Source organism: Doryrhamphus excisus, linkage group LG9, assembly GCF_037039965.1.
Source record: "Doryrhamphus excisus strain RoL-2023G ecotype Guam linkage group LG9, RoL_Dexc_Guam_v1.1, whole genome shotgun sequence".
In the NCBI taxonomy this organism is placed as follows: domain Eukaryota; kingdom Metazoa; phylum Chordata; class Actinopteri; order Syngnathiformes; family Syngnathidae; genus Doryrhamphus; species Doryrhamphus excisus.
The window spans coordinates 15,322,491-15,336,342 of NC_136365.1; the positions used below are offsets into that span (position 1 = coordinate 15,322,491).

General features: G+C 40.8%; 1 protein-coding gene across 1 annotated transcript in view; it reads left to right on the forward strand.

Moving 5' to 3' along the window:
* usp43a (ubiquitin specific peptidase 43a) overlaps window positions 1–12,510 on the forward strand; it is a 61,845-nt gene extending 49,335 nt beyond the window's left edge. Inside the window, exons 10-16 of the mRNA XM_058065343.2 lie at window positions 2,355–2,432; window positions 2,568–2,697; window positions 3,533–3,652; window positions 4,174–4,423; window positions 5,239–5,397; window positions 9,155–9,316; window positions 9,902–12,510. Coding sequence (XP_057921326.2) covers window positions 2,355–2,432; window positions 2,568–2,697; window positions 3,533–3,652; window positions 4,174–4,423; window positions 5,239–5,397; window positions 9,155–9,316; window positions 9,902–10,998 — 1,996 coding nt within the window. The 3' untranslated portion in view covers window positions 10,999–12,510. The remainder of the gene's footprint in view (window positions 1–2,354; window positions 2,433–2,567; window positions 2,698–3,532; window positions 3,653–4,173; window positions 4,424–5,238; window positions 5,398–9,154; window positions 9,317–9,901) is intronic.
* The last annotated feature ends 1,342 nt before the right edge of the window (window positions 12,511–13,852 follow it).

The following is a 13,852-nucleotide window of genomic DNA, read 5'->3' on the forward strand; positions in this document are numbered from 1 at the left end:
CGGTTGTGTCATCAGTTTGACAGTGTGACACTATCCCTCGAGGCACGAAAGATTCTCTGTGGTACACGTCCTGAAAGATTGCTGCTTTCAAATCACTGTAGAAAATAATGACAAGGTTGCTCTTTGTGTTGTTCCAAAGTATATCATTTTGGGGGTTTTCAAACAGGAACAATGTTAGTCCTCAGCTTTGATTCTGACGAGGCTTAAAAGATTAGTTTGTCTCTGGGGCCCTTTTAAGCTGTCTAATTTTTTGCCACTTAAAAAGTCTGGGAAAGGCTGAGAATCTGGTGTGTACAGTTCATTATGAGACATATACTTTATTTACATGCGGTACTGTCCAGTAGGGGTGAAACAGTACGGCATAATCACGGTCAGGTACTCTAAGGCAGTGTTTTTCAACCTTTTTTGAGCCACGGCACGTTTTTTACATTGGAAAAATCTTGTGGCACACCACTAACCAAAAATGTTACAAAATGTCACCATGACCTCACACGTGCATCAATAAGTCTATAGGAGGAACAACGTAGGTGTTGCCACACGGACCAATATTATATTGCTCTGCCAGTCTTTACACCACAGACACTCGACAGTAGCCACGTTTTTACATGACGACTTTTTCTCTTTCCGAATGACCTTTCGGGAAACAATGGTATCCATAGAAAGGAATATTCCAATCTCTTGTCTACATGCACCGTGAAAATCAAACAGAATAGTCAATGGGTCATGTGCGGTAAAACATAAACATCAACATCACGTGATACCGGCTTCCCCGAGTTTTTCTTTCACTTGTTGGAATAACTCTGTATTATCAGTTTTTCGTCTGTCTAGTCTTGAAATTTAGTTTGAATCAAAAACAAACTTTGCTTAGTCTTGCTTAGGCATGTGTTTGGCCAGCTATGTGGGGCGGGTTGAGCATGACCTGTGAACCAGGAAGTGCGGGAATCGGTGTGTGGGCTGTGCTCTGGTGGTGGAAGTGTGAAAAATAAAGTTGACTGGAAGCAGCCGTTCGCCGTGTTCTTTTTTGGTATTGAAATCCTTAAGCAAAGATTGATTTAAGCTGCTTTTGTATCGATATAAGCAGACCAAATTGGCTGGCGGGAGATGAAAAGGGCATCGTAGTAACCGGATTATCATAATAACCGGGTATCGTACTAACGGAACTAATTATATCATAAAAGACTAGAAATTTGCCGGGAAATGAAAATAGTATCGTAATAAGCAGTAATTCGTTATAACCAATATCGATATAACGAGACTTTACTGTATATTTTCTTTTTTAATAAAACTGGACTTGTGAATGGCGTATAGAAGTGTTTAGATTCTGTTCCACAGATGGCGCTAATGCACACAAAAGCTGCTTGCCAACCGCCAATAAAGAACGCACCCTGACCAATTTCCGTTTGAGCGGGTGAAAGATACCTGAATTGGATTGGTTAAAGGAATATTCCATCCCTGTTCAATTCTTTCCGTTTGAGCAAATATACCAAATGCAGTTGGAACATTTGGGTCCATATATTCATGGCTATTGACATAATATTTGCAAATGATGATTAATCAATGTTAACTATAAAAAGTGATATTGGATAATTCTTCACGGCACACCTGACGGTTTCTCAAGGTACACTAGTGTGCCGCGGCACAGTGGTTGAAAATCACTGCTCTAAGGAATGGAATGGACTTTCCACACTGTTCTAGATGGGTACCGCAGCATAAAAATACTAAAATCTGAGCTGTATGACCTAAAATAAGCATAACAATCTGGCAACAGAATAAGAACATTTGAATATGTTTACTACAGCCTGGCATAAAACCATATTAGAACTCAAAAGGCACTTGAGAGAATACCAAACTCATGATTGCAGTCTGATTTCACACAAATGATTCTTGGAATAGGGCAATTTTAAAAAAAAAGATTTCATTCGTATTGTTACATGTATACTAAAAAAATTGCATCTATTATCTTTCTGAGCTTCGGTGAAGGACCCTCACATCTCACACAAGTCACGCATGGTGATGGCTTGACCTTCCTTTTTTTTTTTTTTTCAATGTGACTTTCAAGATCAGAATCAGAATCAGAAAAGGGTTTATTGCCAGGTATGATCAAACACATACTAGGAATTTGTTTTGGTGAAGTAGGTGCAGACACATCTATTAAAAAAGAATGAAAAATACAGAATAACAGTATAAATATATGTACACAGTCTGTTTTTTGTTTGTTATTCCGGAAGTGCAGTGTGATTGTTTTTCCTAAAAGTCCAAACTGGGCGTTAATGTAACGCATATAGTGAAAGTGATAGCCAAATGAGGTACCACTATAATAATTTGCTGATATTTATTTTGTTATTCCCTTTCAGAGCATTGAAATTTTGTGGCCCTGGGGGACCTCCACATGTGAAGGTTGTCATTGAGTGGGAGCAAAAGCTTAAAGACTGGTAAGAATTCAGTGCAGGGGGTGGGGGGGCAATGCACCTACACTATTGTGGCTGTCAGACTGTCCAAGCACATTTTTGCAGGGGGTACACTACAGCGACAGTATGTGTGTGTTTGTGTGTGTGTGCACGCTTCAGTCTGTTTGGTAGTATCCAGGAGGAAGTAGTACAAGACGCAGAGAGCGTGAGGAACCAGCAGCAGCAGCATCTACAGCAGCATAGCTGTACCCTGGATCAATGTTTCCAGCTGTATACCAAAGAAGAGCAGGTCAGAGCCAAGATCAAACACAAGCGACATGCTGAAATTCATACTAAATTGCAGGGTTGCTCCCCCGCTGTAGTGGTTTTGAAGTGTTGCCTATCCCTCATGCTTTTGTTTTGGTCTGGTTACTCTTTGGCTTTCATCTAATTTCATCAGTCTAGAATAAGCATGTGTCAAATATATTCTTAAACACTCAAGCAGGTGTAGGTGTAGGTGCCAGTCAAGTGGTTAATAAGCTATCGAAACCTATTTCTGTTTTCATCACTTGATAGTTAAGGGCATTCTATTTAATATGCTAGTATTTTTTCAAAAGGATCTTTTGAAACACATAATGTGCTGAATAAATGGATATATAAATGTGTGTAATTAATGCGGCCAAATGAGGTTATGGTTGATCAACAGTCTGCTGTAGTTCAGTCTGTGCAGGGCTTGGCGGCGGTCTTACCAGCTCTGACTCAGTGGATTGACTGGTCACCTCCGCAAAAACATGTTCTCATCCAATTTTGCATCAACATTTGCAATAAAATTGTGACACATCATTTGTTATTGCAGTCCCAGCTGTCCTCGGCTTGATTTTTTTTTTTAAACAGCTCTAACATGAAGCTTAAAATATGTAGAATGTTTTTTTAATTACAAATATCAAAGTGTACGTGGCTTTCAAGGTTGGGTGGTCTTTTATATTAGTAATAATAGTAACAGAAAACACTGACAAAATGCTGCATTTTGCGTCAAAAGGTCAGAATTTAGAGGTCATTATGTATTTCAAATGAAGGTTCTGTTATTGTGGCGTTCCATAAACGCACAATGAAGAAAAAGTCTGACATTATTAACATACTTCCAGCTTGCCCCAGATGACGCCTGGAAGTGTCCCCACTGCAAGCAGCTCCAGCAGGGCATGGTAAAGATGAGCCTGTGGACACTACCCGACATACTCATCCTTCACCTGAAGCGCTTCCGACAGGTAAGCAACACAAAAGAGTTTGCCAGAGATTTAAAAAACCTGAAAAATAATGTGTAATTCTAAATTATACAATAGTCAAGGACCACAAAATAAGTCCATTTAAAACCGTTGATGAAGTGATGGTGCGACTAATTCCTACTGATGTTCCGTGTAGTGGAGTATTTACTACATTTTCTGCATGAAAACAGTACATACTGTGGTACTATACCCTCTCGGACATCACTTGAACAGCATTGTACTTCAGAAAGTACTTTCATTAACAAGACTGCTGAATTTAAATTTTATCATAGTTTCACGATACATTCTAAAAAATATTGTGATATATGCTAAAGTCCCTGTGATTGGCTGGCGACCAGTCCAGGGTGTACCCCACCTCTCGCCCCAAGACAGCTGGGATAGGCTCCAGCAACCCCCGCGACCCTCGTGAGGATAAGCGGTAGAAAATGAATGAATGCTAAAGTCCATATTGTCCAACCCTAACATTATCTTTTACATACTATTTTATTTATTTTGAAAAACAGGTAGGCGAGCGCAGAAACAAACTCTCAACCCTGGTCCATTTCCCCCTGACTGGCTTGGACATGGCCCCTCATGTGGTGAAGAGGAGCCAGAGTATGCGCAACCTGAACAGCGGGTCCTGGATCACGTCCTGGCCTAAAGTCTCAGGGAAACATCACCCGTCCGCTGACATGACCCTCCCTCACGACTATCTGTACGACCTCTACGCCGTGTGCAATCACCATGGAGGAATGCATGGAGGACACTACACTGGTATGTACGACATAGGTTTTTTTTTTTTATTTCTATGTACAATTATTAGGCAATTATCATCATTTCACATGGTCACGGTAAGCTAGGCTGAAACTTAGCAACCGACCCACAAAGACAGAAATACCTGAAGTCTGATTATTCAAAGGTTTTATAGAGCAATGAAATGAGAGCACCTTTTCATGTACTAAATGGTTGCAATTACCTTCCTGTAATTTTGAATGGGCTAAATGCACACAAAAAAATGATGTAAATGATTTTATTTTTTTTATAGTCATCAAGGTATTCCGGTATTGCTAATACTCCACTTAGTAAGTGGCCTTGTCAAGGTAAATTACCCTGTTTTTGCGCTTAATCTGCCCTTGTGTACTTGAAGTCCCACTTGTGATTATTGTGGTATCTTTCGATTACCCGGAACAGACTCAGGGACAGCTTCTTTCCCAAAGCCATCACTGCAATGAACAATAGACACTTCTTAAACACACACCTCACTATTATGTGAAGTGAGCTTCAAAATATGCAATATAGGACTTATGTGCAATAAGATTCATTCATTCAAGTGAAACTCAGGTACAATATGTGCAATACTACATTTTGTTTACTGCAATTCTACATTTTGTTACTGTTTAGGTTATTGTTTTTGATGTACATATACGTACTTACATTTATTCTGAACAGCACCTGCCACTTTTATATTTATATTCTTATTCCTTGTTTTATTTGTATTATTTTTCCTTATTTTTATTTTCATTTTCGACAATACCATGACAATAAAGGCGATTCTGATTCTTCTGAACTCGATTTTTATTCGTCACCAGCTTATTGCCGAAACTCTGTAGACGGGCTGTGGTACAGCTATGATGACAGCAGTGTGGACTTGGTCCCAGAGGAGGAAATATGTACCAGAGGGGCCTATATTCTCTTCTACCAAAGACGCAACATCATCCCTCCATGGTCGGCCAGTAGTTCCCTCAGAGGTATGCTTCCTATTCTTTCAGACTTTATTGAGGATTGATCCTGCTATAGCAGGGGTCGGGAACCTTTTTGGCGAAGAGAGCCATGAAGGCCAGATATTTTAAAATGTGTATCTGTGAGAGCCATATACATTTTTTTAAACATTGAATGCAATAAAATGTGTGCATTTTTATGTAAGACCAACAGTTTTAGATAATGGGCTCTAATTACGTAGACCAGGCACACTACCCCACGCCAATGGGGTGTGGCCAGCACACTTTCGTGAGCAGCGCAGTGTCTAATAATAAATCAAATACTTGTTGCCATTAATACAACTTCTGCTGCTGCATAGTTTTGCACCATACTCAGTATATTTCATTCTTTTGGCCATCTTTGCCAGAAGGCTTGGTTCTGCAGCTTTAGCTATTTGACTAAAGGAGAAAAGTTTATATTTACATGTTGACATCTCAATGACCGAGGTAGACTACCGCATTACCCAGTAATAATCGACTTTTGGTGTTTGACCTGGAAAATATCAGGAAAGATAGATATGGTTGGCCGTATTGCAGTAGAAAATAGATGGACGAATTAAAATGCATAAGAAAGTTGTTGATTTTGAATATTATTTTTAACATTTCTGTCATTTCTGTGATGTTTACTTTAAAATGTTAGCAAAAATACATTTTTATTGTGGTAAGAAATGCTTGAGAGCCAGATACAGTCATCAAAAGAGCCCTACCTGGCTCCCGAGCCATAGGTTCCCTACCTCTGTGCTATAGTAATGATTTTGTATTAAAGAAATCATAGACAAATGTAACAATATCATTAAGTTAATAGTGCATTTAATATACTGTATGTGCATTTACGGCTGCATGGCAGACGAGCGGTTAGCGCGCAGGCCTCACAGCTAGGAGACCCGAGTTTGATTCCACCCTCGGCCATCTCTGTATGGAGTTTGCATGTTCTCCGGGTTTTCTCCCACATTCCAAAAACATGCTAGGTTAATTGGCGACTCCAAATTGTCCATAGGTATGAATGTGAGTGTGAATGGTTGTTTGTCTAAATGTGCCCTGTGATTGGCTGGCGACCAGTCCAGGGTGTACCCTGTCATTGAAACATGGTGCAAACCACTGGTAACATTCAGAAACACAAAAGCCAGAATAGACATCTAAAAAAAGATTAGAATCAGATTGTTTGGACAGATCAAACCATGGTCAGCTTGTATCACAATGACATGGAAATGTGGAGAAGGAAAGGAACAGTTCAGCTTCCATGTGCCAGAAATGGCGGAGGCAGTGTATGGCCAACTGTGCAATTGTCCTGGACCTAACTGTAATATGATTACATTGTAAAAGGTAAAACAATCAACGTAATGGTGCATTATACTTTAAAACGACAGCCAGTGTACTAAACCTGGGTTTTCTCCGGGTACTCCGGTTTCCTCCCACATTCCAAAAACATGCTAGGTTAATTGGCGACTCCAAATTGTCCATAAGTATGAATGTGAGTGTGAATGGTTGTTTGTCTATATGTGCCCTGTGATTGGCTGGCCACCAGTCCAGGGTGTACCCTGCCCTTCGCCCGAAGACAGCTGGGATAGGCTCCAGCACGCCCGCGACCCTCGTGAGGATAAGCGGTAGAAAATGAATGAATGAATGAATGTGCATTGACAGTATATCTGCCTTAAAACTATTGGGCAGCATACCATCATTTGGATTCAGTTTCATTCTGGTTCATGATGCGATGTGGTCCAGGACAGTTAGCACCCACCTCACCGTCACATGAGTCGTGATCATCACAGCAGGGTCATCCATGCAATCTCTTATTAGTGGTTGTTGGTTGCCTGGCTTCCTGGCTTCATTCTCCTCCGCTGTTATTTTGTAAGTCCATTCCCATGACAAAGAGTCTGCGATATAATTAATAAAATATAATAATTTCAATAAAAATTTTTATTTATGCGGACATACTGTTGTAGTTCACTATTTTTTACCGTCTATTTAACCTGTGGGCTGCGGCACAGAGCTGAAGTGATGCTGAGCTCTGTTTCCTTTATGTGAGGCCTTTTTGTTAGGAAATGAATCCATGAATGCACCATACTGTGCAGTAGACTTGTTAATGAGATTTGCAGTGCATGGTGTTGTCCTTGACATCTCCATATAATGAAACACTCACCAAACCTGCAGAGATCTTTACTTTATATTACACAATATATATCGTGCAGTTATTAGTCATAGGTGACGACTGCAAAGCAAAATGCAACATATAATGAGTATATGAATAATTAGCAAAGTGAACCCGGTATGCAAACGCTGTTTAAAAGCAGTGGCAATAAAACAAACCTGAAATGAAATACAAATATAAACAAAATTGTGTGCGCTGACAGAACGTGTAAATATGTACATCACCGAGTAACAACTAAACACTGCAAAAAATAAGCAAATGTTGATCGCTCCTGAAATTAATATTTAGACTCCCATGTCAGGTTTCTGTCAGCAGGTTGAGAAGACGTGTGGTATACTGTACAGCAGGGGTCTCAAACTCAATTTACTTGGCGGCCACTGGAGCTAGGGTCTGGGTGAGACTGGGCCACATCAGATTTTCTAAAAAAAAAAAAAAACGCATTTATTAAAAACAGAAAAAAACTTTTTCAGTGCTTTGGTTCCGATTTTCTACAATAAAAGCTCTGATAAAACATTCCACTGTTCTCAAATATCTTAATTTTTATTTTTCTGCACAAAATAAGATGAAAAATAAACAAATCAAGAATAAAGAAAATCAATCAATCAGTAATAAATAAATATAATATTAATAAAACAGCAAATAATAAAAACTTAAGAAACCACATATAGTTGGTGGGTAGACAAATTATTTTTTTCAGATTAAAATGAACAAAGCATTATTAGAGCCCTGTAGACATGACAAAACACGACTATAGTCACATTTATACTCTTTTTATTTACAACATATTGCACAACTGCGGGGTCTTGAGACACATGCTAACTCGCAAACTATAGAGCTAGCGACCTAAACGGTAGCCTTCAAGTTATTTCCTTTAAACTTAAAAAAGCCAAAAACTTACCACTTCCACACGGATAGTGAGGATAACTATTAACAGTTGTTTAACCTTTAACATGAACATTAATCAAACAGTAATTTTTTCTGGGTACATGATACCATACAGCATCCATATCAAACTTGTGCGGGCCGCACTAACATTAAACTTTCATATCAAGGCGGGGGCCTCAAACTAGTGTCCTGCAGGCCACATTTGGCCCGTGGGACGCGTGTTTGAGACCGCTGCTGTACAGTGATCATTAGATGACTTGCCTCTCAGCATTCACACAATGACAAGCCATCTCTTAGGCCATTTAGTATTGTACCTGCTGTGACCATGAAGAAGTCACTTCCTATTCCAATCTGCAGTCATCGCAGGTTGGCTACTTCATTTGTCTACAGTGAGTTGCTATGATACTGGTGCCCTTCATGTCTGGAAGAAAATCAATTTTAAACATCTCAAAGACGCACTCTCACAATAATCCACCAGCTTTGCATTTTGTTCATGTTTATACAAAATGCTTGCAAAAGACACACGCTTGATTTATTGGATCCAGATCAATAATTGATGTTGTGCCAGCTTCAAAAATAGTTTTCTTATTTCTAACATCCAAAACTGACGCCCCCACCTACCCAAAGTTCAGAATAATGTGCAGGATGTTCCATCTTTAAAGTACCCGTCCATAACAATAAAATAACCTCCATTGCTTCCTTGTGTCCCGTTAGGCTCTACCAGTTCTTCAATGTCAGACCACTGGTTGATCCGACTGACGGGAGACAGCAAGAGAGGCAGTATGGTGTCACGGTCCTCTACCACCTGCCCGTCTTCCGTTCCCGACTCTCCCGAGTCTCCTGTCTTCCTTGAGAATAATGCTAAACAAGAGAAAGGTGAGAAGGGAGCTACTGTATCATATTTAATGTATGGGGAGGTACTCAGTGGGTCATGTCACCTATTGAGCATATTTGGGATGCTCCAGATTGATGGCATTGTTATTGATATGCCATTCCTGGCAGGAAAAAGTAGGATTTATTTGCACTTGACAATGAATTAAGGCGGCACGGCGGTCGAGTGGTTAGCGCGCAGACCTCACAGATAGGAGACCAGGGTTCAATTCCACCCTCGGGCATCTCTGTGTGGAGTTTGCATGTTCTCCCCGTGCATGTGTGGGTTTTCTCCGGGTACTCCGGTTTCCTCCCACATTCCAAAAACATGCTAGGTTAATTAGCGACTCCAAATTGTCCATACGTATGAATGTGAGTGTGAATTTGGTTGTTTGTCTATATGTGCCCTGTGATTGGCTGGCAACCAGTCCAGGGTGTAACCCGCCTCTTGCCCGAAGACAGCTGGGATAGGCTCCAGCACCCCCTGCAACCCTCGTGAGGAAAAGCGGTAGAAAATGAATGAATGACAATGAATTAAGCAGAGGTACTTTATTGTTGTTGACACTAAAATGTTCTCCTCTCTACTCTAAGGTGGATTTGAGAGCAGACCTTTCATCAGGGGACTCCAAGGCCGCAGCGTGAGCATGAGGGCACCCAGCAAGACCAGGGACACCCTAACCAAAGTGCTCCCCATGCGTTGGTCCTTTGGATCCAGAGACCGACGAAAGCCCGATCCCGCTCCTCCGTCTGCTGAAGAGCCCACCCCTGTTGAACTGGTCCAGTACTTAGAGTCCGGCCGGCGGCCTCGCTGTACAAAAGATCCCATAGTGTCATTAATGAATGAACCCCGAAGCACAAAGGAAACGAATGGAAGCCAATCCTCAAGTGCGAAGCGGCTTAGTTGTGTGGGGAAAACGGGAGATGAGTCGCAGCCGGAGTGTAAACAAGTGCCGGAGGGCCAGAGGAGGCCATCTGATAAAAACTCCAGCTTGAGACGGAGTAAAGACAAGCAGCCAAAAGACGAGGGTGCAATCAGCGGTAGCTCGAGTAGTAACAGTCTTATCAGAAGAAAAGAAGCCAGGAGGCAAAGCTCCTCCAACGCGCAGCAGTATACTGATATCAAGCAAGGTGTTCAGACCAGCCACAGCACCTCCAGCATTCTTTATGGCACTCTGAGAAGGAGGGAGAAAGAGAACCGGACTGATCAGGAACGGCATACTGCAAATGAAGGAGGTTCTAAGTCCAAGAGCCAAGAGGGTCTTCTGTCTTTTTTTAAAGGTAATTTTCTGAGGAGGGACAAGGACTCCAGGAATTCAGGGAAAGGAGGAGACGACGATGATGACGACGGCGGCGGCAGAAGGACTGTGCCCAGGCAAACGCTGTCTAACGGAGCAGCAGGGGGCGAGCGAAGAAGATCTCACGGCTCAAGTCATCAGGGTGAAGAGCTGTCCAACGGGAAGGCTGGACGCAGCTCATCGGACATCAAACGCTCCCAGAGCTCGTCCAGCCTCCCGGCCAAGACCGAGCTGAGCATGCGTAGGACGGCGTCTTTGCATCGAAACGGCACATCCACACCCTCGACACGCGGGCAGAATGCGGACAAAACACCTTACGGTACTTTACAGAGGACTCGCTACAGCACAACCTCGTTGGGACGCAAAAAGTCTGTGCCAGAGTCGAGCTTCTGACTGGGACGCCATGTCTGTAGAAAGCAATAGAGCACAATCATTGCCAGCTTTCCATGATGAAGATCAGAATGACATACTGTGATCTCGCTCTCTTGATCGATTAATGTGACTTGAAACAAGTGCCTCAGCAACTTCTATGCAGTTTGGATTCATGTGTTAGACCACAAACACAACTACCTAACAATAATAATCCACATTTGTGTCTTATAGTGACGTTTCGTTATTGCTTACAATCACAACACATTGATTGTTTCATGACAAGAATGTAACATGTCCTCCGGATCCACTCAGTGAATCATATATCCATTTATCCTGGTGTGACCTTCGACCCCATTGTATACCCTTCTATTAGTCATCCATTTATGTGATGCACACAACATTACAAATCACTTCCGGACGTGAGTTATGAGTTATTTAAATTAGCCATTTTTCTGCCCTTAGGCAGCCATGCATTTGTTGTTGAGTACATTTCCTTCCTTTCTCTTTGTAAAACCGCAAAAACAAACACTGATTTCATAAAAAAAAAATCACTGTTCATAAAAACACTTTCGGATGTGCGCATTTAAAGCTAGCGACACAAACCGGAAGTCCTTTTAAGCACTGGCGATAGTGACCAACCAGAGCGGAGTAGGCGTGTCTGGAGGCGGACTGTGGGTATAATACATTAAAACACACCGTTTATGCTAGAACCACGAAATCCAAAGAAATCCAGTTGAATAGGCGCAGATTCTAGAAGAACTAGAAAGCTTTATGTGCTGGTTTTTGTGTGTAGCTACTCTATAGTAGTCCACTAGTCGGTACAAATGCCTGAAAAATGAGCATAATCAGTCCCCTTTAACAAAACAGAACACTTTTCCTTTCATTCAGTCGTGCTTAGGATGAGTACACTCTTCTCTTTGTACAACCTCAAAAACAAACATTGATTTCAAATCCATTTCTCCTACAGGAATTAATTAGATACATAGAAGTACAGTAGAACCTTGGTTTTCAGCCTTAACCCTTTGCAATGAAAACCAAATACATTTTTCTCATAAGAAATAATGTTATAATGTACACGAGCTTTGTTCTTTGCTATTAATTCTTTCTTCATCAAAGCTCTGAAACTTTGTGTTCATTGCTCAGAGTGCGTTCTATGAACAAAAGTACCACACACTCACATAATCAAGATGGACTCCCTGGCTGGAATCTGTCTATAGTGTCCCATCTCCAAATGAAACACAGACACTGAGGCACCAACGTGTGGATGCTTTGTTTGGGTACTTGACTAGTTTGTCAGGCGCATGGCAACCAAGACGGAGCATGAAAACCAATGCACATTTATGGAAGTCATTTTTGTGGGAAACACGGTGTACTAAAACCAAGGTTCTAACTGTCAAATGGTCGCCTTCATGAAACTTTATTCACCGTACAGCCAATTTGAAGTAACATTTGAACATTTACCACTCGTACACAAGTACCAAATAAGGTTTACCCTGTGATAATAATACATGAAAATAATATACCAGATCCATATTCTGTAATCATAATTGTTAAAAACATACACAAGCTGACATCAGTGCTGCTTTCACTTTCACAAGTTGTTCTCGACATTGCTGTTGTAAGCACACAATGCAACACAGCAACTGCCTTCAGAGCTTCTTTATTTCTCACTCATTGCCGCAATCCGTCAGTGTCAAAATATTATCTCTTTTGGATGATATGAAACATTTGCTTGCTTTCATTTCCTTCGACCAAGAAACTAATAATTGGAAAAAGTTGCATGTTTTGTTCGCCATTGAATTACTTTTTCTTTTCAGTGTTTCTCGTTCTCACATATTGAATGCTATCTGTCATTACCATTCATTCTTTTCATCATAATCAGAGCATAGAAACCCTGTTTATGATTTTCTAAATACGGTTGTAGACATGAATTAACACCCCATTATTCATTCTTTACTTCACATCTTATACTGCAAGGACTCCAGATGGCCGCTCGCAAGTTAACAAACAAGCAAGCTAATCAGTTAGCCTCAAATTTACAGTATTTATTAAAATTAAAAAGGGGCCACAATGTGGCCGAGTGGTTAGCATGTTGGCCACACAGTCAGGAGATCAGGAAGACCTGGGTTTGAATCTCTGTGTGGTGTTTGCATGTTCTTCCCGTGCGTGTGTGGGTTTTCTCCAGGGACTCCATAATTGGCGACTCCAAATTGTCCATAGGTATGAATGTGAGTGTCAACAGTTGTTTGTCTATAGGTTCCGCATTTGGGATAGGTTCCAGCATCCTCCCGTCACCCTAATGAGGACAAGTGCCGTAGGAAATGGATGGATGGAGACTTAACAAAATTACCACATCCACATGGAATGGGAGGAGAACTTTATTCACCCTCTGATGTCAGGCATGCCAAGGCTGACTCCATGACTTCATGCGGTGTTAAGGTAATGTCATGTAAGGTAATGTCTCATCATTTTTTTTTTACTAACATGACTAATATTATGCCTAATAGACCATAGTCTACAACAACAATCTGAAATTCTGAAAAACCACATTATTGCTGTGAAATATGAGAAAAGTTTTTTAAATTTTGTAACATGTTATAAGAAAAAAAATACATTCATGAATTAAGCTGTAAATACAAAAAACAGCAATTTTAAGAGAGAATAGTAATGTGAAAAAAAATTCATTTTCACAAGGGCGTTGCAGACAGCAACATAAGTGAGGTAAATGTAACAAAAAGCACGTCTACATGATAGATGGCAAAAGAGATAGTAAAAGATGAACAAAAACAGGAAACAACAAAAAAAGTACAAAATAAAGACAAGGATCATGACTGTTGGAGACTGGTGGAGATTTGTACCTTTTATTATTATTATT